The 27,134-nt window shown below is 36.5% G+C and overlaps 2 protein-coding genes across 2 annotated transcripts in view; both read left to right on the forward strand.

The window, feature by feature from the left end:
• Positions 1-21,507, forward strand: part of ITGA1 (integrin subunit alpha 1) — a 154,448-nt gene extending 132,941 nt beyond the window's left edge. Inside the window, exons 21-26 of the mRNA XM_081825796.1 lie at positions 3,504-3,617; positions 5,851-5,955; positions 6,113-6,217; positions 7,755-7,847; positions 9,955-10,071; positions 15,280-21,507. Coding sequence (XP_081681922.1) covers positions 3,504-3,617; positions 5,851-5,955; positions 6,113-6,217; positions 7,755-7,847; positions 9,955-10,071; positions 15,280-15,324 — 579 coding nt within the window. The 3' untranslated portion in view covers positions 15,325-21,507. The remainder of the gene's footprint in view (positions 1-3,503; positions 3,618-5,850; positions 5,956-6,112; positions 6,218-7,754; positions 7,848-9,954; positions 10,072-15,279) is intronic.
• The window catches only part of LOC115940376 (MICOS complex subunit MIC13-like), a 15,341-nt gene continuing 4,359 nt past the window's right edge, over positions 16,153-27,134 (forward strand). Inside the window, exons 1-3 of the mRNA XM_031026322.1 lie at positions 16,153-16,229; positions 17,078-17,172; positions 18,044-18,131. Of these exons, the coding sequence (XP_030882182.1) occupies positions 16,153-16,229; positions 17,078-17,172; positions 18,044-18,131 (260 nt within the window). The remainder of the gene's footprint in view (positions 16,230-17,077; positions 17,173-18,043; positions 18,132-27,134) is intronic.

The following is a 27,134-nucleotide window of genomic DNA, read 5'->3' on the forward strand; positions in this document are numbered from 1 at the left end:
TAAATGCGAGACAGGAGTCCATCAAAATCCTAAAGGAGAGAACACAGGCAGCAACCTCTTTGACCTCAGCCGCAGCAACTTCTTCCTAGAAACATTGCCAAAGGCAAGGGAAGCAAGGGCAAAAATGAACTATTGGGACTTCATCAAGATAAAAAGCTTTTGCACAGCAAAGGAAACAGTCAACAAAACCAAAAGACAACCGACAGAATGGGAGAAGATATTTGCAAATGACATACCAGATAAAGGGCTAGTATCCAAAATATATAGTGAACTTACCAAACTCAACACCCAAAGAACAAATGATCCAATCAAGAAATGGGCAGAAGACATGAACAGACATTTTTCCAAAGAAGACATCCAAATGGCCAACAGACACATGAAAACTTGCTCGACATCACTCGGCATCAGGGAAATCCATATCAAAACCTCAATGAGATACCAACTCACACCAGTCAGAATGGCTAAAATTGACAAGTCAGGAAACAACAGATGTTGGCAAGGAAGCAGAGAAAGGGGAACCCTCCTACACTGTTGGTGGGAATGCAAGCTGGTGCAGCCACTCCGGAAAACAGTACAGAGGTTCCTCAGAAAGTTGAAAATAGAGCTACTGTACGACCCAGCAATTGCACTACTGGGTATTTACCCCAAAGATACAAATGAAGTGATCCGAAGGGGTACGTGCACCCCAGTGTTTATAGCAGCAATGTCCACAATAGCCAAACTATGGAAAGAGCCAAGATGTCCTTCAACAGATGAATGGATAAAGAAGATGTGGTGTATATATATGCAATGGAATATTATGCAGCCATCAAAAAACCGAAATCTTGCCATTTGCAATGACATGGATGGAACCAGAGGGTATTATGCTAAGCGAAATAAGTCAATCAGAGAAAGACAAGTATCATATGATCTCACTGATATGAGGAATTCTTAATCTCAGGAAACACAGTGAAGGTTGCTGGAGTGGGGGGGGAGGGATGGGGTGGCTGGGTGATAGACATTCGGGAGGGTATGCGCTATGGTGAACGCTGTGAATTGTCTAAGACTGAGGAATCACAGACCTGTACCTCTGAAGCAAATAATACAGTATATGTTAAAAAAAAAAGAAGAAGAAGAAGAAGAGAGTAGGAAGGGAAAAATGAAGGGGGGAAAATCAGAAGGGGGGATGAACCATGAGAGACTATGGACTCTGAGAAACAAACTGAGGGTTCTAGAGGGGAGGGGGTTGGGAGATTGGTTAGCCTGGTGATGGGTATTAAAGAGGGCACATATTGAATGGAGCACTGGGTGTTATACGCAAATAATGAATCATGGAATATTACATCAAAAGCTAATGACGTAATGCATGGTGATTAACATAACATAATAAAATTAAATTAAAAAAGAAAAAGAATACCCCTGACCATAATCCTTTGTACCTTATTATTTTGCTGAGATAAAATAAAAAATTGGAGTAATAGAATTGAAAAATAATATGAACATTTTCTTAGGTGAGACCCAGTAAATGAATTTATTGCTTAAAATGTACCATAGAAAATTATTGGTGATACAAAGATTTATTCTCAGAGATACTTTTTTATTTATTTATGTACTTACTTATTTATTTATTTATTTTTAAGTAATCTCTACACGCAGCATGGGACTTAAAATCATGACCCCAAGATCAAGAGTCACATGCTCTTCTGACTGAGCCAGCCAGGCACCCCTGGGAGATACTGTTATCAGTGTCATTTATAGTTTAAAAATTGAAACCTGGACACAATCTAAAAGTTTAACCACATATAATTGCTTAAATAAATTATCAGATAGTTATTCAATGGAAAGACAGCTAAAGAGGGCACATTTTAGATTTTTAAAAAAAAGTTAATTCTGCTATTTACTAGCTCTGTGATTTTGGAAGTTCTTCATTCTCATTCTAACCTTGTTTCCTTATAGGTAAAATAGGGATATTAAGAGAATCTACCTCATAAGGCTGTTAACAGGGTTAAAGGCAATAATGCAAGTAAGAAAATTAGCACAGTGTCTAGAATATAAATAAATGTTGAACATAAATAAATATTGATACTGTGGTTATTATTAAGCAGCTAATGAAAGTCATATTCTCAAAGAATCTCTAAGTTTATGGGAAAACACCATGACAATACATTTTATAAGTGGGGTGCCAAATCTTGTATTTTATATGATACATATTTTATAATATATATGTATATAATATATACATATATGATAGACAGGTAAGTTGTACACTAAAGTGTTACCAATGTAGTAGAATTATAGAAAACTTACTTCCTGTTTATTTTCAAAATTTTCCAATGTTTCTGTAAATAACATTGTTTTTAATCAGAAAAAATAAATGTTAATTACAGATTACATGATTTTTTATTCTTTAGCAGAAAACAGATGGAATTAGAGTGGGAGGCCATGGCAGGCAATTTTAAGACATATTACAATAAGAAGGGGCAAGAGTCAAGGAGCATGATTAAGAGGCCAGGCAGAGCTGGTCAGAAATTCCTAGAATTCCAAGATTAAGGGATGCATTTAGTTTTAGGCAAACACAGGGAATTGCTTACTGTGTAACTCCCAGTCCAGAAGGCTCAATTAGATAGATCAGTTGGATTTTCTGGCGTCTGTCGATTAAGGAGCTCCCTACTCACCTAAGAATTCAGCCTAGGGAGGGTGTGAAGAAGGTGTAGGTCCTGGAAATTATGCTTGAGTGGGAAGAAGGAAGGACCATAGCATCTGGTTGCTCCAATTCCATTGCATCTCTTCTACTTGTGAGGACTTTTGAATAGCAAATTCAGCTTTCTGCTGAATTTCATCCTGCCTGGCTTTCCTTCCCTATGAGCTACACTCACCATGGACGGCATGATGTGATATTAAGCAGGAATTGTAGTTTAGTGGATAAAAGCAGATGGGCATTGAAAGGAGAATCAGTGTGACTCTCATCCAACTGGATCAACAATCATTATTGACACAGTAGCCTTAGCTGGAGGTAAAATAGTGAAGGGAAGCGTATGGGTATCTGGTTTGTCTGTGCAGTGGTGGCAGATCCCATGTGGCTGGGCTGAGAAATGATTTGTGGGTTTAAGGAGTTATGGCAAGCTGGTTGAGGCAAACAAAATATGCTCACCTGTTCTGAGTGGATCAAGTAAATGTTCTCCCTCCTTCCCACCTCCAAAAAGACCAGTATGTCCAAAAAGATGATGAGCATAAAGAAATTTAATTCTGATTTTCCTTAATCCCAGTCCTACTTTGGGAGTGGGAGGATGAAGAAACAATATACATTATAGCTGATGCATACGGCCACTATTAAACATCCCTATTTTTTGCTTGTTTAATTATGCCAGTTCTCTATCCAGTGCCGTAAATTGCCTGCATTCACTTTCAGATTCAAAATATTACACAACTTAATTCATCAATTAAGAACAGATGTCCTGCCTAATACAGAAAGGATGCTGTTGGAAGAGGAAGAGGGGTTACATTTTTATTTTTCTTTCTTGTAGATTAGAAAGAGTGGACATTTTCCAATGCCAGAACTTAAACTGTCAATTTCGTTTCCCAACTTGACATCCGATGGTTATCCTGTGCTATACCCAAGTGGATGGTCGTCTTCTAATGTAAGTAATGTGTGCCTTGGAATTACATCATAATTATTATCTTTTTCAGTTTGTATTTAAACCCTTTTGTTCTGCATGCCAGTTGTGATAAAGAGCTTTACCAAAGTGACATGGAGAAGCATTTAGAAAATTTTAAATAATAATAACAATTTCCACTGGCTACTTAGTAGATGTATTAGTTTCCTACAACTGCTGTGCTAATAAATTACCCAATTGGGTGGCTAGAAACAACAGAAATTTATTCTTTCACAGTCCTGGAGGTCAGAGTCTACAATCAAGGTGTCAACAATGTTCGTTCCCTGCGGAGGCTCACAGGGAGAATCTGTTCCATGCCTCTCTCTTAGCTTCTGGGGGCTGCTGTCAACCCTTGGCATGCCTTAGCTTGTGGCAGCAGAACTGCATGCAGTCTCTGCCTCTGTCTTCGCATGCCTGTCTTCCTTGAGTTTCTGGGTCTTTGCCTCTTCTGTCTCATATAGCACACTCACCAGTGAATTTAGAGCCCATCCTAAATAGAAGGACCTCATCTGGAGAGCCTTAATTACATCTGCAATGACACTGTTTCCTTTTTCCTTTTTTTTTTTTTTAAGATTTTGTTTATTTATCTGAGAGAGAGGGAGAGAGAGAGCACTAGCAGGGGGAGCGGCAGAGGGAGGAGCAGACTCCCCACTGAACAGGGAGCCCCACACTGGGCTGGATCCCAGGACCTGGAGATCATGACCTGAGCTGAAGGCAGACACTTAGCCAACTGAGCCACGCAGGCGCCCCAAAATCACCCTTTTTCCACATAAGGTCACATTCACAGGTTCCAGGTGCTAGGACTTGGGCATGTCTTTTTGGAATACTATCCAATCCACTGGAGTAGATTTTAGATAACTACTCGTTGACTTGTGCCTTAAAATGTTTGTTACAGCTTTAATTTGTTTGAGATGATCAAAGAGCTCTATAAAGAGACTTTTTAATTGCTCCTAAGTGCACACACAGCTGCACATAAAACAGTACAGTACTCTTTACTCACTTATCCCAAACAATAGCAATATCACTTTGTACCTATAGCTTTGAATGAGTCAATGTGGTGAATTGTTATGGTTCAGTCTCTAAGACATAGAAAATCACAATAAATGTTGAAGTAATGCGTGCATATTATCAGCATTTGACAATCTGTCTTCAGAGATTTTTTTTAAGTTAAAATACTCTCAAAAATCAAGAAGTAGAAACAGTGATAGTTGGATTATAATCTTTAAATGTTTCCCTAAAGGCAAGGAAAAATTAAACCTCTACCATTTCTCTCTAATCCAAAAAAGCAGGTTTGTGAAGATGTAGGAAGACTAAAATTGTACTTTTCTTATTACTTATGAACTTTATCCTTATTACCTTTTATCAAGGATGTAGAGAGTCTTGATGAACGAAAGGTTTATTAGAGTAAGTCTAGTAAAACAATCCAAGAACGAGCTGTCTTACAAACATGGCATCTTAACATTTATATACTGCTTACTTACATCTTCTTTCCACATAGACCAATTATCTTACCCTTGGTGTTTAGAGACTCCTAAAATATTATTAGATGAATACACAAATACAGATGAAAGCCCCTCTCTTTTTTTTTGTTTCACAAACCATCGTATGAGCCAACATAATGAATAACAAATGCTAACCTTTTTTTTTAGTATAGTTTTAATTTCTTTTCTCTCTCTGTATTATGGGAATTAACAACTAATGTTTGATGAAAACAATAAATTAATGAGATGTTATGCAATAGTAAGTTCCACTAGCATCCTTCCTTTTTGTTTTGTTTTTTTAAAGATTTTATTTATTTATTTGACAGAGAGACACAGCGAGAGAGGGAACACAAGCAGGGGAAGTGGGAGAGGGAGAAGCAGGCTTCCTGCGGAGCACGGAGCCGGATGCGGGGCTCAATCCCAGGACCCTGGGATCATGACCTGAGCCGAAGGCAGACGCTCAACGCCTGAGCCACCCAGGCGCCCCACATCCTTCCTTTTTGATAACAACCTCCCTGATATCTATTACAATTCAAAAGTAGCATTCTAACAGTAATTTTTATCTGGGAGTGGGTATATATGGATGCTACAGAACAGCTTCTTCCATATTGCACACTCCTGAAGATGGATCTTTCATCTGTGACAATGGCTGTCAGATTCTTCACCTTATTGTACCGAGTCATTTTTCCCTCTGACACCTGGCATTGTCTGATAAAACAAATATTTTCACTTTTTAGAATGCAAACTGCAGACCCAGTAGCCTTCAGGACCCTCTTGGTGTCAACTCTGGGAAGAAAACGATTATATCCAAACCTGAAGATCTCAAACGAGGCACAATTCCGGTAAATTCAGATAACCAAGACAAGTGCTTGTTTTATCTCATGCTTTTTAAATGAATAAATTCAATATCAACCTAAAAATAGCTATCTTATAGAATAATATGGTATCTTTTTGTCAAATGGCAAGGATACTAATATATACCTCTGAACATTTAAACAGGACTGCAGTACGTGTAAATTTGCTACCATTACGTGTACATTGATTCCTTCTGACATAAGCCAAGTGAATGTTTCACTTATCTTATGGAAACCAACTTTTATAAAAGTAAGTGATTGCATTGTTCTCTGTAATTATTGAATTATGTTAACAAATATTTGCTCATTACTTAGTATATGCAAAGCACAGTGCTTCTGTAGAAAGAACTGGAAGTGTAAAAAAATGTGGTCCAAGCCCCAGCTCTACTTAACCAACTATTTGGGTCTCATTTTCCTTGTTTATTAGTAACGAAGTTATCAGCAAGGTCTCCTTCCAGATGATACTTTTTTCTCAGGCTCTCTTATTCTTTTTTTTTTTTTTTGTACCTCTAGAAATAAACACCTATACAGTATCAAAGTTTGCATTTATCTTAATGCTGTAGAACTCAGTTAAGGGACAAAGAATTATAGAGAGACAGTGCTTGACTCCTTGACACCATTAACAATAGAGCTAACATGTATTATGGACTCACTGTATTAGATCAGATTTTACATATATATATGTATATATATGACACACATTTATGTATACTATGTATATACACACATTTATATATATATATATATATGCACACATATATATGTATATATATATAAAATAGGAGGACATTTTTTAGCTCCTAATAGTCAAATCTGTCTGACAACAAGCTACTTTAAAACTTAATCCAATGTAACAAACTGAGGGTTGCTGGAGTGGGGGTTGGAGTGGGAGGGATGGGGTGGCTGGGTGATAGACACTGGGGAAGGTATGTGCTGTGGTGAGCGCTGTGAATTGTGCAAGACTGTTGAATCACAGATCTGTACCTCTGAAACAAATAATACATTATATGTTAAGAAAAAAAAAAAAGAAGAAGATAGCAGGAGGGGAAGAATGAAAGGGGGGAAATCGGAGGGGGAGACGAACCATGAGAGACGATGGACTCTGAAAAACAAACAGGGTTCTAGAGAGGAGGGGGGTGGGAGGTTGGGTTAGCCTGGTGATGGGTATTAAAGAGGGCACGTTCTGCATGGAGCACTGGGTGTTATGCACAAACAATGAATCATGGAACACTACATCAAAAACTAATGATGTAATGTATGGTGATTAACATAACAATAAAAAATTTAAAAAAAAACTTAATCCATTGTATTTTGTATGGTTTCTTTCTCTCTTAGAAGTGTTTAGTTAATTATATGAAATTTCCAATTTTTAAGTTCGATCATATTAAGTTACAATTTTTATAAATCACAAACTGTTGGATATTGGCAATTTCATGTTTAATCCTGCACAAACTCCTATATAAACTTCATTACCAGAGTGTAGCTATTTCATACCTAGCTATATGAAAGGGGGGCAGGGTTTGAGATTTGTTTTTGCTAAGGATAAATCTGGAGAAAATGATATAGAATTGTTTCATTCTATAACAAGGACCTAAGTGACAATTTGAGTGGAGAGAAGAGGGATGGGTCATCATTTGAAACCACCAGTTCCATTTGGATGTTAACAAAACCAGTGTTTTTAAATCTCTCAGGAAAATCTAGATTTTAAAAATTGCACTACTCAAATATGACTAGCTCTCACTTTGATTAGCATAATATATTGAAAATAAATCCTGTTTGCTTTTCAGGCACGTTTTTCCAGCTTAAATCTTACTGTAAGGGCAGACCTTCAGAGTGAAAATACATCACTGATTTTAAGTACTGGCAATCAAAAAAGAGAGGTAAGAGCAACTCTAAGTTTTGAAAACATTATACATTTCACTCTGAATTTTGTGACATAATGTTTTATAATTGCTTATAGAACCTAAAGCAGTGACTAGCTAGTCACTAAGTAACAGACACTTTTTGCTTCAAATTATACTTAATTAGCTTCAAGTGTGATTTCAGTCTTCTTTGTAAGAAACTGGGAAAAACCATGATATTTACAATTAACATGCCATGTTTGACTTTACCACTTGTAACTATCACAATAAATTGTTTTTACTTTCACCTTGATAACAAATGATGCATTTGTGATTTTCCTCCTTAAAAACTTACATTATAAAATGCAGTTGACATCTGAAGAGCAGACTTGAAAAACACTTTACAGAAAGTGTACACTGTACAGAAATAAATGTAAATTTTGAAAGGTTTTCTTCATTTAGTCATTGGGAAATCTGAAGCAAAAATGAAATATTATTCCCTCATACAAATTCACACTTCAGTCCTTGGTAAAAATAAAATGGTTTGATGTTTTTCCTCCTGTTTTATTATAAAATAAGGCCAGAATACTTATTACAGATGTGAATATGTAAGCATTTCTCCTCTTATCATGGGAGAGTTTAAATGTCCCATGCGGATAGTATGAGTCATATAATTTTATTTGGAAGCTATGTAACATTCAGATGTTTAAAAATTTCTTATTTCAAATTAATACTTATCTCAAATAATTCCAGTGTCAATGACCCCTGGTAGGTATTCACCTTTAAAGAACATATGCATATAATGTTTACTTACATTATAAAGAACACTGATAAATGCAAAGTTGTTCCACATGCAGAGAAGCCAAAATTTTACCAGTAAGCACCGCCCCCCCAAAACTGAGTATAAATTATATTGGAAAAGAGTACTTTTGATTCCTGGATATGTTTTGTTGAAATTTTATAACTAGCTTTATTTCCCCTAAATGTTAGCTTAAAATTCCCCACGGAACTATTATTCAACATCTTATCCCAAAAGAAAATTATACCTACATCGTTAAAATTACTAGAAGTGATCATTTTGTAATTGTGTGATCTTAGAGAAGTCACTGATCCCATCCAGAGTTCAGCTTCTGTATCTATCAGTTCAGGGAATTGTTTTAGATGTATTTGAAATCTGTCTTCTAAGAACTTATTCTGTACATATGTACATTCATGCCGGCTCTGTGTCCCCAAAGCATCAGCAGTGACCCACCCGTCGCCATCTGAGGAGTTTGTCCAGCAGCCAATATATATAAATATCTCCCCTGTTCTCTTTTTTACCTCCAGTCTTCCCTCTAGCTTTAGGAATTGAGATGTTCCCTCTGACAAGCAAACACAGAAACTTGAGCTATCATTAGTCATTGAGATCTACACTGAATTAGTTTTTTTCTTGGAGACCTTGGGATGAGACCCAGCGCAGACAAGTCTCGCTGCGGTTTGGGTGCCGCATTGAGTAGCTGCAACACTAAAGCTGTTTACCTCAAAGTTTTCCTTCAGTTAAGACCTAATATATAGACTGAAGAGAAGTCGACTGGCAGAGACAGTGCAGTCTAATAAAAATACATAGGGGTGAATATATGTGCAAAAATTCATGTTATCTCTCTACTTGAGATTTGTGCATTTTATCATATGAAAATTATATGTAAATTTGTAGACAAAAAATAAAACACATGAAAATTAGAATTAGAAGACGACCTACTCAGGTTGATTATGTCAACAACCTGTGGTAACGCTCCAGCCTAAACTTTTACCACCATGATAATGCACTAAAGTCAATCAATAAATCCTTAAAATATGTAATACTTTTGGTTCTCACTGAGTTAAATTCACCTCTGCTCCCTAGCATTCTGATTCATGGACAGTTTACTCTTTATGTGTACATTTCTAAAGCATAAGATTATAAATATTTTGGGTAATAATAAATTTGACATGCTTAGAGATTTTTAATAGATGGACATTTTTAAATGTAAACTCAAGGTTTTCTCTGTATGTAGTAATCAGATTAAGTACATTGTTTGGTAGAAAATTATAGCCTGCAAGAACTCAATGTACCAAGAGTTGTAACAGGTGTTTATCAATGTTAACAGTCTTGCTTAATATATTTCAGTTTGCTATTCAAATATCCAAAGATGGACTGCCAGGCAGAGTGCCATTATGGGTCATCCTATTGAGTGCTTTTGCTGGATTATTGCTATTAATGCTGCTCATATTAGCACTGTGGAAGGTAAGCACCAAAGTTCCTTTGACTTTCTATTTCAACTATCAACAGCAAATTGGTGAAATAAATTATTATTTATCCATGCTGTGTAATATGGTATTATACAACCATTAAAAATATTGAGGTGATGACCAAGACAAAAGAAAAAAATGTATATCCCAAACACTGTGCACAACTCGATCCCAGTTTTGTAAAAGAAAAAAATAAATAAACAAATCCAAAAATCATGATGGATCTCTCTGGAGATTGGGATTGTAAAAGACCTTTATATGTCTATACCATTGAGAATTATAAATTAAGTACGCATTACTTTTATAAATAAAGAAGAATGAAAACTCTCTTTTATAAAAAAAAGAACAAAATGAATTCTTATATCAGTTTAAGAATATATAAACAATAGAATGGTTAAGATGAGCCTTGTCCAAATACATATCTCTATGTATCTTAAAAACTAAGATTTCTTTAATATATGAAGAAATATGCCACATTTTATGCAATAGCTGTGTGCCTGAGAGAGGATAAATTTATTACTTAGTTGATGAAAGAGAAATCTTACTGTTTTACTGACTCCTATTTCAAATCCTCTTGTAAAACTATTTCTATTGGATAAATCCATATATTTACATAGATATTTTGCTTATACTGAGGTGTGTGAGATTTTTCAAACTCTTAGCTGTATCACTTTCAAATTAAGCAGAACTGAGATGACAGAATTTACACTAAATTTAATAGAGAACAAAATCCTATCAAAAAGTTGAATTTAATGTTTTTTTCCAATGAAACATCAAATTGGTATTAATTCTAACATAATACCACCCTATAGTTTACCAAATTGCTTTATTAAATAGCTAAACTCTGTTAAAAATACAGGTTGTGGTTACATACTCGTTTTTTTCTAATACCTGAGCAGCAGAATTCTCTTTAATCAAATAGTTTAAATAATAAATTTCTGTCCCACCAAATTGCCAACAGTTCTACCCTTTGACTCGCTTACAATGCCTAACTTCCTCTTTTGAGGGGATTGCACTCAGAGAGGATGATAAACAAAGCCATGTTAAAGGTGTAGGTCAGTAACATTTAGTTCAGTAAATAGAAACCATAGCTTTTCTCTCGCGAAGTCTCTAAGAATTCCTGGCTTTCTCAAACCTGCAGCTCCTTCTACACTGCAGGATCATCAGTGCTCTGTCTGTAATACCTGGCTTTGCCACACCGTGGTCCCCAAGACCTGTCTTAGTGGTGTCGAGGTTGTGCTTGAAACAAAGAATGTGGTTTCTTCACTTAGATGCACCTCTATTCCAGAGAGCATTTTACGGATTTCTTTCAGTGTGCTTTTCTATTCTGAGCACTGCACTTGCCCATGTAGTTTTAGGAGACAGCTGACAAGAGAAAAGGAAAGCCAGAGCTGACATTTGGATAGATTTTCTCTGGTGGCGTATCTCTGCTTAAAACAAGTTTTATTCATCTAGTTTTTTTGGTCACCGGTCTGAGGAAGCATAAAGGTAAAAATAAACACATTCTTCCATCCAGTAAATGTTTTGTTAATACGTTCTGCTGGCTTCTTGGATCCCTTTAGGCCCAGGAAGGAAGGTCATTTAGCAACCTTTGGACTGTTCTGACCAGTAGGTGCAGTTAGTTCAACCACTTCAGTGGGAGATCCAGTGATCAGATCCGCGACTCCACAGGGAGGGGGAAGAGAAGAGAATTAGGGAGGGAAGAGAATTAGGACATACCGAATGCTTTCTACATGCCAGGAACTATTTTAAACTTTTCCACTTTAATGTTAACATCAGCCCTCTGAGAAAGACACGACTATGAACCTCATTTTATTAATGAGATGCTGGGATGTACAAGAGTTAAATATGTTCCCCAAGGCCACATGGTTTATCAGATTCAGAGTAAGGACCTAAATCCGGACCATTTTACTTCCTTGCCAACACTGTTAACCCCTTGCTTTGTGTTCCCTCTTGCTTTTATTCACTCTGTTGTGCTTACAACCTTTTCAACAAAGTATATTAACTACATGTTATATTTGAGGACATTAAAGTAAAGAGAAGTTAAGTAACTCTCCCAAGATTACCAGCTAGTAAAGGACTGGATGCAAGCAAAGATCTATCAGCAAAGCCCATCCTTTTCCAGTATCTCTCACTGCTAGAAACCTCTAGGCAGGGCTCTTTATTCTGGAGCTCCAGGAATTGGGTTTTGTTCAAGAGGGTCATGAACTCTCTGAAATGTATAAAACCATTTTGTTTTGGAATGAGAGTCCCTAGTTGGATTCAGACTTTCGGCAGCTCCATTATACTAAAAATATTAATTGCCCCTCCACCTGCTTAAAGCCATATGGAACTTCCCTGAAGCATGTATTTGGTCTGCAGAAGACTCAGAAGAGCTACCCAGGGACTTTTTTTATACTTACTAGACCTGGAGCAGAAACCTCAGGACTATCCCTTCTTCCTCCTTCTTCCAAATCTGACCACTCTGGGGCACCTGGGTGGCTCAGTCGGTTAAGCGTCTGCTTTCGGCTCAGGTCATGATCCCAGAGTCCTGGGATCAAGCCCTGCATCAGGGATCAAGCCCCACATCAGGCTCCCTACTGGACGGGGAGCCTGCTTCTCCCTCCTCCCCTGCTCCTCCCTCCTCCCCTGCTCGTGCTCTCTCTCTCTCACTATCTCTCTCTCAAATAAATAAATAAAACTTAAAAATTAAAATAACAACAACAACAACAAAATCTGACCACTCTGGAAATTCATTGGAACTCCCAGGGTCCATACAGGGAACAGGCCAAAGATTCTTCCTGGAGCTGTGCCTCTATTTCAAAAAGCACTGTCTATATATAATTTATCCTTGCAGTACACATGGTAGAAATTAAAGTTTTTCAAAATGTTAGTAGTAGCTTGTTATACTTAATATTGAAGAGAGAAGGCTTTTAGGGGGCACAGGTTTAAATAGATTGAGAAACACATTCTGGAATATAGTACCACACATTGAGGGAGAAGCCCAGTCAGACCGATATAACCAATAGATTGAAATGAGACTCAGCCCACAGAGAAGCCCTAAGAAAGCAGAACGTTTTTCTCTCTTAACTTGATTTCATACTAATGGCTGAAGTTCCATCACTGACAATTTATTTACTAATCCGAAAGCTTTATTCCTCATCCAATATACATATCCTTGGTGGATGTGGACGGGGAATAGCGCCACCATTTTTTAGTCTTTTATATATTAGTTAAATTTATTCATTCAACATTTATTCCATATTATAGTCAGTAAGCCTGTAATTTCTACCAGGTACTGTTGAATCTGACCCTTTGCCATAGGGTTTTGAACTAGGGATAAGCATAAATAAGATCTAGCACTTACTGATAAGTAAATATGGAAAGGCAAAGAAGGAAAGTGAAAGTTGTAAGTCTGGGCACTGAAAACAAACTTAACTCATTTTTAATTTTAGCTAGTATTGGCCCCAGCCAGTTTGAAGCTATGTACTGCATTCACCTAGTCTCCATTCTTATGACCCAACTTCCACTAACACCCCATGTTAATAGAATTAGTTGAGTGGAAAAGTTCAGATAACACAATTTAGTTTTAAAATAGAGCACTTAGGGGTGCCTGAGTGGCTCAGTCAGTTGAGCGTCCAACTCTTGATTTCAGCTTAGGTCATGATCTCAGGGTTGTGAGATGGAGCCATGCGTGGGACTCCATGCTCAGCAGAGAATCTGCTTGGGATTCTCTCTCTCCCCCTCCCTCTGCCCCTCTCCCCTACCCCTACTACTCGCTCGCTCGCTCTCTCTCAAATAAATAAGTCTTAAAAATAAAAAATAAAATAAAATAGAACATTTAGCATGTGAAAGCAAAGGAAGGTTGAAAAGATGCAAAAAGACTTGAGAGGGAAAGACAAGAGAGAGAGCAGGACAGGACAGGAGAGAGAAAAGTCTTACATTCACCACCTGTTCCTGTGAAAGCCTTGTTGGATTTATTTTCAACTCAGGACCTGCAGGCACAAGGTAAGGAAACTGATAGTTTGTGAATCCAGAACTTTTATTGTTGGCTCAAAGAAAAAATCCTGAGACATAGAGCTGCCACTCGAAGCAGGACAAATTTATTGTTTTTTCACATTTATTTCTCTGTTGTCACCTTTTCCTCATCTACCACCAACTAGATTCTGACATCATGGAAGACATAAAGCCCTGTCATGGTGAAAGACATAAAGAAGCTACCTTCTGTAGCTTAAAACTGCATTTTGATCATTTATCCCATCTAAGCTCTCAATTATTCAATAATGATTTTTTTTAAATATACCATTCTCTTGCATAATTCACCATAGCTTCATTATTAAAATGATATGGAGGTACTATACTTTCAAAGAATTAACTCATTGTCTGCTTGAACTATTATAATCCACTCTCAAATAAAAAAAAAAATACATGGACTTAAAAAAACACTTCTCTAGGATGCTTAATTTCCTTTTATTTAAAATACCCACATTTTAGATGAGATTATTACAAAGGTCCCTTCCAGTCCCTATACTTATTTTTATTATAATGTACAATAGGAAATAAATAAAGCACTTACAATTTTTATAATGACCCAAATTACAAAGTATAGTGAAAAGTAACCCACGTTCACCCCTTCGTGAAATTTCTTCTATGTTCAGTGAGTTCCTTTTCATATCCAAATGATACAGCACGTTTTCAAGAGGCACTTCCTGTCAAGCCTATAAAGGCAGATGTCCTAACACATTTAAAGTGAATCCAGGCAACTCAAATCTCCCCCACGCTCGGCCATGATGCATGTGCCAGTTTCCGCCCCCAGCTCTAACGACCTCAATTTATGACCATCAGTTATTTGATGGAATTTCTCTGCCACATCCCTGAGAAAAAAGATGATGGCAAAGTGCCATTTAATGCCAGCTAACTGTAGTTTATATGTCCTTCCAAATATTTTCCGTAGTACTAGTAAAAACCACATGTACTAGTTTTTACTAGGAGACATGATATATTTAACCAACAGAAAAGTTTTTAAAATGAAATAGCAATTTGATAAATGTCATTTCTTGACAGTCAATATTACTTAATAGGTCAATGAAAAAAAATCTCAATTATATTAATTATTTGAGTGCCCAGAATCACTAACGTAGTATTAAATTTTATCCAAGGAAATTAGTACTTATTATCTAAATTCAAATAATTAATGGTGTTATGTTTGGTATTTTCTCAACAGATTGGATTCTTCAAAAGACCACTAAAGAAGAAAATGGAGAAATGACATATTTTACAGGAGGAAGGAAAAAAATAACAATTATTCGATAATCTATCCTCAGGTTTGCCTCAAATATGTGACAAGAAATTTATTATTACAGTTAAAGATATAGTCACATAACTTTATGTAATCCATCAGGGATTAATCATTTGGAAAATGACAGATCAAGGAAGATCCAAAAACAATACCATAAAGATATATTTTGTAAAATGATGAAAAATATTTTTAAATAATTACTCATTTGTGTTATTTAAGTGAAATTACAAAGTGTTTTGAAGATGAAGAATAACTTGTACAAATATGTTTATATATTAAATCAGCATCCAGAGTATTTAAGGAATGCATAAAAAGATTTTTATGATCATTGATAAATTAAACTTTTTCCATTGGTTCCTGATGGATATCCACATTCAGCATGATAGTCAACATTTGTAAATGACAAGAAAGGAATTAACTGAAAAAGATCACTTCTCCCTATTTAAATGAGAAAATTTCCTGGATAGAGTATATATAAAATATGGACTGAAAATAGAATTAAGTCACAGAGAATGCATTCAGCATCTTTGTGTTCGGTTCTGTACTTGGAAAGTTTTTTGGTTTTTGGTTTTGTTTTCAAAGTGTTTAGAAACAATTGAGCTGATGGAAAACGAAGATAGACTTGTTTAAAGGCAACTCACTGGAAGGATTAATTTAAGCTTTCACAGAACATGCTTAATTTTGACATGAGCCCTAAAACTCAAAACTTTTATGCTGAAAACAACACTTCACAGCAGTTTTATGGGGCATACCAGTGATTTGTCATGAAAAGCCGTGTTGTGTGCGGGATATGCTAAGATGGCTTCTGAATGGAACATGCAGATGCCGCGGAAATGCCCAGCTGGGCAGCTTTTGAACGTTAGCGGTCCCAGGATGTAACCCAAAGTAGGAGCTTTCTCAGCTCCTTGGCACATGGTTCATTTAAACCCTCAAGCTGTGAGAGTATGTTTGTTTTTAATTTTTTAAAAGGTATTTAAATTTCCAAACACATTTCTTATTTTTATGAAAGTCAGTATTCCATTTCAGTATTGCGTTTTACCAAGAAGCCACTGCTTTTTTAGTGTGGCATATCCCTATTTAAATAGAACTCTGGAAATGTATTTTAAAGAATCTTAGGTTTGAACTTGCACCAACAGAAAGATATCACACCTCTGTATGAGCTTCTTTGCTCCTGAAGTGATCCTTATGGTGCATTGGACTCTACTGTAGCATAAGCTCGTAGGTTGCTCCGTTTCTTAGGAAAATAACAGTGGATGAATGTATTATAGCCGCATGTGTGAACTACTGCTGTAAAATTTGCTGATACTTCTGTAACAACTCCATCTCTCCACCGGGCTGACCATCACAAGACCAGCACCTGTCCAGCAACTTATCCAGGAAGTCCTGGACTCTACTATTCTCAAAAAGCATCAAATCAAGGGAGAAATTAAATGACATAGGTTTAATTTTTAAAACTAATTTCCAAGGAATTTCCAAGGCCGACTCAGTCGGCCTCCCTCGTAGATCTCCACATCTATGTCTAAGATCCCGATGATCAAAGTCATGCACCTGGGAAGTGCTGAGGTCATCAATACTAGAAGAAAAGCTCAATCTTTCCAGAGATTTGATATCCTCCTGCTGGTCATTGTTCAGAAATATCCACTTCGGGAGTTTCCTTCACTCCCACTACCTATCTCCAGGTTCAGAAGTCATTCTTCCCACCTGTTCTTTCTTTGCCCAACAGAACTCAGGTCTCTCTTATTCAGAGTCGCCACATTGCACAGCCTGCTCGGCAGCTCAGCTCCAATCTCAGCACATTCTTAGAAGTAAATCGAACAGGTAAACTTAAATTCACACTTGGCCTCTATGACTGCTAGGCAAAGCATTCACTGAAGCAGGAATGTGCACATTTCAACCAAATACGATATTAACCCAGAGGGGAAAGATGGAAACAATGGCATTTTGAAGTTGTTAGAAAAGAGAGGAAGAACCATTCGGGCAGATCAAATAGCTACTTATAAGCCTGGCACAGTTCTTAACATAAGTTGTTCCCAGTTTTCAAATAGAATGTTTAATGAACCAATATCCCTTTTCCCTAATACTATTATTTGTTGAGCTTTATGTGTGTATATGTGTGAGCATCTGTATGTGTGTGTAAACACACATGTACACACACACGAATGGACAAACACAAATCAAATACAAAATACCTCAATAATACCAAATGACAGGGTTTGACAAAAACGACAAAAAAATAAACACAAAAGCTACACCAACAAGAAAAGTTTGATTCATCCATTTTCATTAATTCATTCATTCATTTTCATTAATATTTAACTTTAGTGCACAGTTCTGCAACTATCTAAAAGATGTAAATGTGGAAGCTTTGATTAAAATAATAAGTCAACAGTACAAATGTTCTAAAACATAATTAATGATTAAGAAATATACTAAACTATCATTTTATTCTAAAGCACTTAATAAGAAAAGTGAGTGCTATTTAAGAATATGAGTTTATGCCAAAAACTTTTTTTTAACTTTGGTATTTTACAAAATTGATTATTTCTTCCATTGTGAACTAAAATATGTATGAAGTCCCTTTCCAGACCAAACTTAGAATGGTATATTGGTAAATTATTCAACAGCTGGCTCTTCAGAAGGAAAAAAATCCCTGATTTGTATAACTTGCCAATTTCCGTGATTTAAATAGGCTTGCCATGGCCATTTTCAAGCTACCAATATAACCCTAACCAGCTTGCAAAACTCCTGAAAATTGATCTGTCAACTCTCATGAACCAGTATAAGCTGACTTCAGCACACCATTGAAATAGATTAGATGACAATAATAGACAATAGATAGATGATAGATAGATAGATAATAGATACAGAGATACAACATGTTAAATATATATACATACATAAATACACACCATATAATCATATTTCAGATTATGCTTTAAATGCTCATCTCAAGCCCAGCAGACAATGCTATCCCTCATTCTTCAATTTCAATTTCCAGAATTATAGCTTTCCTTTAATATTAATAAAATGATATAAACTTTCAGGCGAAGCAAGGAGTTGAAAGCAAGAAAATACAAAGGGTGACACAATGAAAATCAGACCTTCACAGCCACAAAGAAGCTGTCTTACTTTCTCGAGGAATCCAGAACCCTGAAACGATACTGTGAAAGTTCATCCTTTGCAAATATTTGTAATTTCTATGATCCAATTTGAAATTCAGTGGTCCAATTTATTCAGTTATTTTCTTTGAGCCTTAAAGTCATGGGCAATTTAATCTCTGAATATTTCCATGTCATCAGTATGCTTAAAATGAGGCTTATAGGGCGCCTGGGTGGCTCAGTCGTTAAGCGTCTGCCTTCTGCTCAGGTCATGATCCCAGGGTCCTGGGATCGAGTCCCGCATCGGGCTCCCTGCTCAGCGGGAAGCCTGCTTCTCCCTCTCCCACTACCCCTGCTTGTGTTCCTGCTCTTGCTGTCTCTCTCTCTGTCAAATAAATAAATAAAATCTTAAAAAAAAAAAATGAGGCTTATAGAGGGAGATATTTTTGTAAAATTTGATGCTTACTCAACCATAATAAATGTACCTACACTTGCAAATACCTATTAATACCCTATAAATATATATATTCTCTTTTCCTTTTACAAAACCAATATCTAGACTCAATTGGAAAACAAATATCTGTACCAAAAGCAAAAGGTGGTTGCACGTGTTTGACTCAAGCTGGGTTGTAGCGGCCATGAAAAGCTGTGCCCACATTCTCCCCAGGCATCCCCTGCAAGGGCCACAGCTTGTAGGGTGAATGGCCGCGCCTCCAGCTCCAGGCAGTGTGCTTTCATAGAGGATAATGCCTTTGTCAAACGTGGTAATATGCTCTGTGTGAATTAACTGTCTTGCTTGGCACAACACTCAGAAAACTAGGGAAGACCCAGGTTTAGAGCATGATTCATGTGCTTAGTGCAGTCACGTTACTGTTCAAATAAGGAGGCTTCTGGCAAATCCTTTTTTAGAAAATAATATCCTCTGTATCCTTCGTTTATTTTCAACACCTCTCAAATCCTCTGCATTAGTGATCACCCCTCCCCCCACCACCACCAAGGGAGATTTTCAAGAAGACTAGTGGAGGAAAATCTGTTTGTATGTGCTCTCTGTTTGCTGTGAATACCAGCTTCAGTGAACTGATCATTTATACAGGATTTCAGGCCTCAGTTCTTCTGTGACACTCTAAAGGCATAATATGATATAGGCATAATGTAATAGGGACAAAATGCCCAGTATTTCAGAGAAGTAATATCTTTAACAGATTTACCAACCTTTGTGGGACGCTCTCAGCAACTATGCCAAGGGTAGGATGTAGCCACCAGCACCCTACAATGCTCCATCCTCACCCATGGACATAATAATCCAAAAAATTAAAAGAGGGCTCTAAAATCTTCAGACTGATACTATTTTTTAATGTAATTTAATTGTAAACAGCAGAAATTTTTTAATGCAAACACAGCTTCAAGATGAATCCACTCGGCAACCCCTTAATATCAAACTGCTGTCCCTAAACCTCTCGTACACAGAACTTCTGAAATCACCCCTAGATGTTAACGCTGCAGTACATTACAAAAGGCTCAATTCTGCTGTTACCCAAATGGAAGCACTATTGTGCAACATCTTATCTAAAACAATAAAAATAGAGCTAACATCTAACATTGTAATCTGGTGAACAAGTCAGTATCTTTGATCATCATATTAAAATTTAACCTTGAATTTAAAAATTCCAAGTAACAGCCTTTAACCATCTACCTTGAGGAAACCTGAAGGAGCTCCTAAGCCCCATCGTTCCCTGTGACATCTGGCACCGGGAGGTCCAGGTCTTAAGCAATGGGGATGGATACTTCTGCCTCTAGAAAAGGCCTGAGCTTAACTCCTGAATTCACTGCACCCCAGATCAGCCTGGCCCCACTCCATATCAGATATACACATAAGCTTCTTGCTGAAAATTTACCATACTGAAAAATATGCAAGGGCGAGTTATCACTTCAAATGTACTCTGCTTTGAGGTCAGCTTTTTTTTTTTTTTTTTTTTTTTTGCCTCTTTAAATATATCAGAACCTTTCCCCCATAACTAATGAGTGCTGAACTTTACCTAAGACTTCCTTGCATCTGCCTCCTGCCGCGGGCTGGAGAATTTCCGTGCCGTGAGGACCGGACAGCAGGAGCTAGAGCCCATCTGCAGGATCTTTCTGCCTTCTGCCTTCTGCCTTTCAGTTGGTCTCTTCTCTTCTCAAGTGCACACTAGGGATGGTTTGTTTTGATTTGGAATTTCCTTGGCAAGGCCATTATAAACTTCGTGCCCCTTGCAGGACCTTGCATGGTTGCATGTTTTTTCTGGTGAGTTGAGACTTGGAAATCCTTTAATTATCTGACACACCACAGAAACCCTGGCCGTAAACTAGGGACCAGTGACACTCCCAACTATGATGATATTTGATTTTACCGTATTTCAAGTCACATCGTTAGGGGGAAAAAAAAGACTAAGTGGAATTTTAGAAACTCTTCTGCAAAAGACTGAGACTGGCAGTCTTCCTGTCATGCCCCCAAGGCTTCTTGCATCTTGAGAGACAGAAACAAAAATGGAGGGGGGTTGGGGAGAGGAAATAAAGCTATTTATCTTTTATGTATACACCCTTCTTTCTCGAAATACCGCAAGCTTCCTTAGACCACATCGTACCCACATGCTATACTAACACATGTACTTTGCACAAGTAAATTTTGATCAAATAAAAATATATCCTGCCTTGCTTATTAGCTGGGACTAATTTCCTGGAGTTTAGTACACTTTGTCTCAAGTAAAAACAATCATTTGAAGCAGCAACACATCAGATCTTCTTCATACTGGAATCATTTCATACAGGACATCCTGATACTTCGCATTTAATTCTGACATCTCGTGGCCTTATTGCAGGATGCAACAGCTGTCTTCATTAGGAAACACTGGCCTGTGAAGAGAATGGTGTACTGTGTATTACTACTGTGAGGGTGTAAAATTGTTAACAGTGTGAAGAATTGTATCCATTTGATTAAAAAGAAAAATATTGTATATAATAACTACTGCCCTGAAACCTGTATCATATCCAATAAAGTTTTCAGCATGGTCTGACATAAGGTGTATTGCATTGTGTATTTTTTTATTTACCTCAGAATAAACTTATTAAAATGAATAACTTAAGGGTATGTGCATTTCTGTAAGACTTTTATTGGACAAACTCATTAGAAGAAAATGTTTTCATCTCCTCAAGAACAAAGAAGCACAACCTTTGTTGACTCTAGTAATTTATTAGATGCCTAACTTAAAACCATTTTTAAAAATAAGTTATCAGGTAACAGTCATTAAAGTGACAGAGTTAGAAATAGCTGAGAGAGTAAAGAGTATTTTGAATATCCAATATATGGTGTATCCCGTACAGTGATTTGAGGTCAGAGGTTTGGTATTTTTGGTATAATTCTTTCTTATTTTGTGCATCAGCTGTGCATCTTACGTCAAGGTAAAGGAGCATCCTGTCTTATCTATGAATTTTTTTTAAATGATTCAAAGAAGATTGTGATTGCTGTGATTTTAAGTACATAAATTTTATCCAAGATTAGTATTTCTTCCAAAGCTCCAGCTTTTTTTTTTTTTAAGCTCCTTAGTAGGTTTTCACTTTGATGGTCTAAAAGGAAAAAACAAAAGCAAATTAAGTGTGTCTGTGGTGTTTCCTGTACACAATATAGCAATGTGATTAGTCTTTTGCAAACTTGACACAAAAGCCACAGAATCCGTATTACTACATATCTTCTTCTAATGGGGTGTTTTAATAATAAATTATCTGTTGTATAACAATAGATTGGACCACATGGTGAGAAACAAAAAAAAAAAAACTAAGAAATGAAAAAAAGTTATTTTCTTTATTTAATCTATAATTCAAAGAAATATAATTATTTAATATATAAGGACTGGAAGAAAATATAGGAAGGAATTTTAGCAGTAATTACACAGGTTCATCTTGTCACTGTTTTCATCCTCAACCCAGGCTGTAGGATGACTGAGGTACTTTCACAGAAGAAATGGGCTGACTTATGAAGTTATTTACAAAGTCTTGTACTAATTTGTGTCAGCACATGTCTCCAATGCCCTGTCTTTTCTCTCCACTGTGAGATAAGTAGTTTTTCTGCCATATCACCCTTCGCCCAGGATGAGAGTACACAGTGGAGGTACTAGGAAAAAATCTGGATATATCCGCTATAAAATAAATGGCATACATCAGAACTTATTATTTGTAAGGCCTAGGGCATAGGCACAACATTTGCTTTCCTGTCCTTTGTGGTGTCTTTTTCACTTTTATAAAATTAATGTAATAATCCACAGGCTGATGTCAGGAAGAATTTTCACCGAAGAGAAGTGATCAATGAGGACTAGGGGTGACTTCTATTTTCTTCTTTAGAATAGTTATATTATTTGACTTGTTTTTAAATAAATGAGTATCCATTTTTAAATCAGGAAAGAATTAGGGTAAAAGGGAATATATACACATTGTAGGATATCTGAAAAACAGAAAATAATTTAAAAAGAGTCATAACACCAGAAATTGCTAACATCCTATTGTCCTTCTTCTGGGCATACATGCTTATTTTTTACATATTTCTACTTTGATATGCTTGATATCACAGAGAACATGGTACCCTGTACCTTCTAAAAATCTTACATTCTCTTTTTAATTTTTCTTTCGTATTAAAATGGTGATAGCCATCAAATTCTTTCCCTCACTCTGGAGCTGACAACAAGAAGAAAAACTATCCCTCTCACATTCTCTCTAAGTTAATAATTATTATACACACATATATATGCTATACTAGAATTCTCCATAGTCCAGATGTCAAATAATTACTTTTTTTACCTACTTCTTCAAACAGGGGTGGGATGGGCCAGACACCAAGGAGTGGATACGGAAAGATGGGAAAGGTAGTCTCACTAAGTATAATAGCAAGTGTGGCCCCACTGATTATGCAAAATCAACTGGGTTATTTTATTAACAATCCTTGAAAAAGAAAGATTTTTTGCCAGAAACAAGAGCTGTCATCATTACATTACAAGCATTACAAACAAATGAAGACAGTGAAGAGGAAATAGAGGAACAAACAAAACACGAGGCATATAGAAAACACAGCAACATAGCTAATGTTACTCCAACCATATCAATAATTATGTTAAAGGTAAATGGTCTAAACACTCAAATCAAAAAGCAGAGATTGTCAGTCTGATAAAAGAATAAGGTCCATTCATATGCCCTCTAGAAGAGACAGACTTTAGATTCAAAGGCACAAATCAGTTGAAAGGAAAATGATGGTGGGAAAAAAATATGTCATGCCAAGAGGTACCATAAGAAAGCTTGGAGGTGGCTGTATGAATATCAGACAAAATGAACTATAAGATGTTTACAATTCCAGACCTGGGAAGAGTCTAATTTTGTGAGAAAGAAGGAGATCCCTGGAATTTCTCAGTACACAGATATCCAGGTTTATACTTGAGCTGAATTTGATGTCTTGCAGATTTTCAAGGACTCGGTGGTGGCTGAAATGAAAATTTTTGTGTGGATTAGAGCAGAATCATGGAGTCATTCCACTCTGAGAGTTGAGTCTTAAATTAGTGTGTAGAGTCCCTGACCTGCACAAATTCCAGTTACAATGGTCCAATTCCTCCCTTCTGGCAGGAATAATAGAACAAGCACCATTGTGTGTAGGCACCCAGGCTGCCAGCCCCTTCACAGATGAATGCAGTTTGGTCATGTGCCGATGCCCCAGTTAGTACTTGACTGGCAAGAACTGGCTTGAATTAATCAAAGCAGCATTGAAACATCTGCAGGTTTGGTCTTTAGCTTCCACTTTGCTCAGCTATTTTTTTTATTTTTGTAGTATCTTTCAACCTGCCAATGTGTGGCAGGAATTCATTTAGATACCACAATCCCAAATGACATTCCAAAAGCAAGAGTGGAAATGCCTCAACCTGGTAAATAAAGGATAGTATCCAGAATTGGTCATCAGACTATAATTAGTGGAGCTGGAACTTAGCCATGCTGGAGACTCTAACCGTCCTCGATGAAATGCCCAGGGCTCTTTAGTTTCACATGCTGAGTCTCTCATTTTCTATTTTCTTCCTTCCTTTACTCTCAGACTTTTATATTCTATTAGCACCCAAGTACCATCTGCTATTCCTTTTCATTCACTTTTCAAACCCTTCTTTCATTCCTACCCATTCTGCATACTTCATCATTATAAGGTGGGTAATTCGGCAAAGATTCCAATTAGTGTATTATTTGACAGCACAGCAGTTTTTCACCTTTTAAGATGGACCATATCTTCATGAATGAAAATTGTATGTTTAAATGCAAAGTCATTTGTATTCTGTAAGAGCTATAAGAATTGGCACATGTGAAGCAGGTAGTTTTGAATGGAACTGATGGGGCTGGGTGAAGTCTCCCATTTTTCTACAAGCAGAGGAAAAAAGGGAAGAAAATCAACATTTATTGCCTACATCTCACATGCCAGGCAATTTTCTAACATGTTATTTCTTCTTATCACTAACACTGTGGTGATATTATTATTATTTTTGTTTTACAGGTGATGTAACTGAGACTCGCAGGAGTTAAGGGGCTACTTCAAGGTTATAAAGCTAGTAAGTGGTAATGTTGAAATAAAAACCAAGTTCTATCTGGTTTCAAAATCATTTCTCCCAACAGCAAGGATTTCAGAAGTCATGGGAAAAGAAATGAAAACACAGAGAGATGCAAAAGAACACACATCTATCTTTGTAATAATTGGCACATAGTAGGTACTCAGAAAATATTTGTTTATTATTGAATGAATGCAAGAATTGATAATCTGAGTAAAGTTTTATTTATCTGTATCTCTTTGGGAGGAAAACTATGAACATATAATATGGTCATTAGTCATAGACTCATAGATTTGAAGGCAATTTAAAAGTCATCCAGTATTGGAAATTTCTCTACAACATCCTGATAGTATGACCCAGCCTATTTCAGGCTCTTCCAAGAGTGAGGTTTTCACCACTCCAGTTGGAAATCCTGCTCTGCTTTTGAGAAGCACTAATTGAAAGCATGCTCTTGTATCTCAAATTCTAATATTAACTCTGTATTAACCAAAGTGTTAGTCCGTTTATCTAAATCTTATTTAACCTATTAATTGTATCTTAGAGCATTGCATCCCATAAACTTACTACTTCTTGTGCAAAGTAACACTTAGTTTAATTTTCCTGTCTCCATATTATTTTAATATCTAAAATTGCCTCTCAAGTTAATGTCTGTCAATTTATTTTCCTTCTACCAACTGTCAAGACTCTCAGACGAGTGTTTTAACTTATCCAAAAAAAAAAAATCAACAAAATTGGAGATTAAGATATTAAGATCATTACAATATGATAAACTATTTTAAAAATCAAGACAACATATGACAGTGCAAACATAAAATACAACACAGCTATGATGCATTTTGCATCTAACAATCTTTTTTCATAGTGACAAGATAGAATTATGAGAGTTTATAAAATGAAAGAATGCATTTTACAAAGAATATATTAGCTCATGTATGGCACTGCCATAGGTCAAGAAATTAGTACCACTTATTTAAGATCTTAGATATAATGGTCAGCTCTTAGAAATCCTGATTCTCTTGGCCTTTTTGCTGGCCTTTGTCACAAGCCAGTTTGTTGCCCCTTCCAGAATGATATCTGTGTCCCAAGCTTGAAGAAGTTAGGTAGAAAGCCAATCCTTCTTTTTAAAAAATCAGAACTGTAAAACATTTCTGAGAATTCCTTCCTCCCAGCAGACTTCCACTTATACCTTGCATAATGGTGTTACATGACCATTCCACATTGCAAGGGAAATAGAATATTTAACTTCCAGCGTCTATAACAGAAGTAGGAGATGAGTTGGGTGAGTGCTCGCTTCAGCAGCACATATACTAGAGATGAGTTGGGTGGGATTTGGTATTAAGTGATTAAACTCATAATGTCCACTTAAATGGTATTTCAGATATAATCAACATGATTACTATCAAGTTTATTCTTATATGAATGGAACTTCAGACGAGGAAGGATCTCTGAAAGCCTTTTCAACTCCAAAACTCTACGGAAGTACAAAGGAAAAATTAAAAATATTTTTCAGAATGATTTAACACATGTTCCTCATATCATGAATCTACACAGCATCTTTGTAAGGCTCATCTAACATTTAAAATTCTAAAACCATAATATTATTTTAAAATATTTAATACTTTATTCATTTATAAAAATATTAATTTAACAGACATTTATTAAGTATCTACTGTATGCAAGTAATTTTATACCTGAAAACTGAGGAGCAGTCACCATTCCCCTATCTTCTGAAGATAAAACTGGGCTCACATTAACAGTTACAAATATCCTTGGATATATCCAACCCTTTGTTCTTTGACCTGCAGTCTACCTATTCCTGGTCCTTAAAAATATACCCCCTCCAATTCTTTCACAAATTCCCAAAGGGCTGTCTTATGTTCATGAGCACAACTTCTTGGTTATCAAGTGGTGTCTGCCATTTTCTTCCTCTAGTTCTTGCCAGTGGCATCTTTTTTTTTTTTTATTCTTATGTTAATCCCCATACATTATATCATTAGTTCTAGATGAAGTGTTCCATGATTCATTGTTCGTGCACAACACCCAGTGCTCCATGCAGAACGTGCCCTCCTCAATACCCACCACCAGG

This window comes from Leptonychotes weddellii, chromosome 7, assembly GCF_054177405.1.
Source record: "Leptonychotes weddellii isolate Sample4059 chromosome 7, ASM5417740v2, whole genome shotgun sequence".
NCBI classification, from domain to species: Eukaryota; Metazoa; Chordata; class Mammalia; order Carnivora; family Phocidae; genus Leptonychotes; species Leptonychotes weddellii.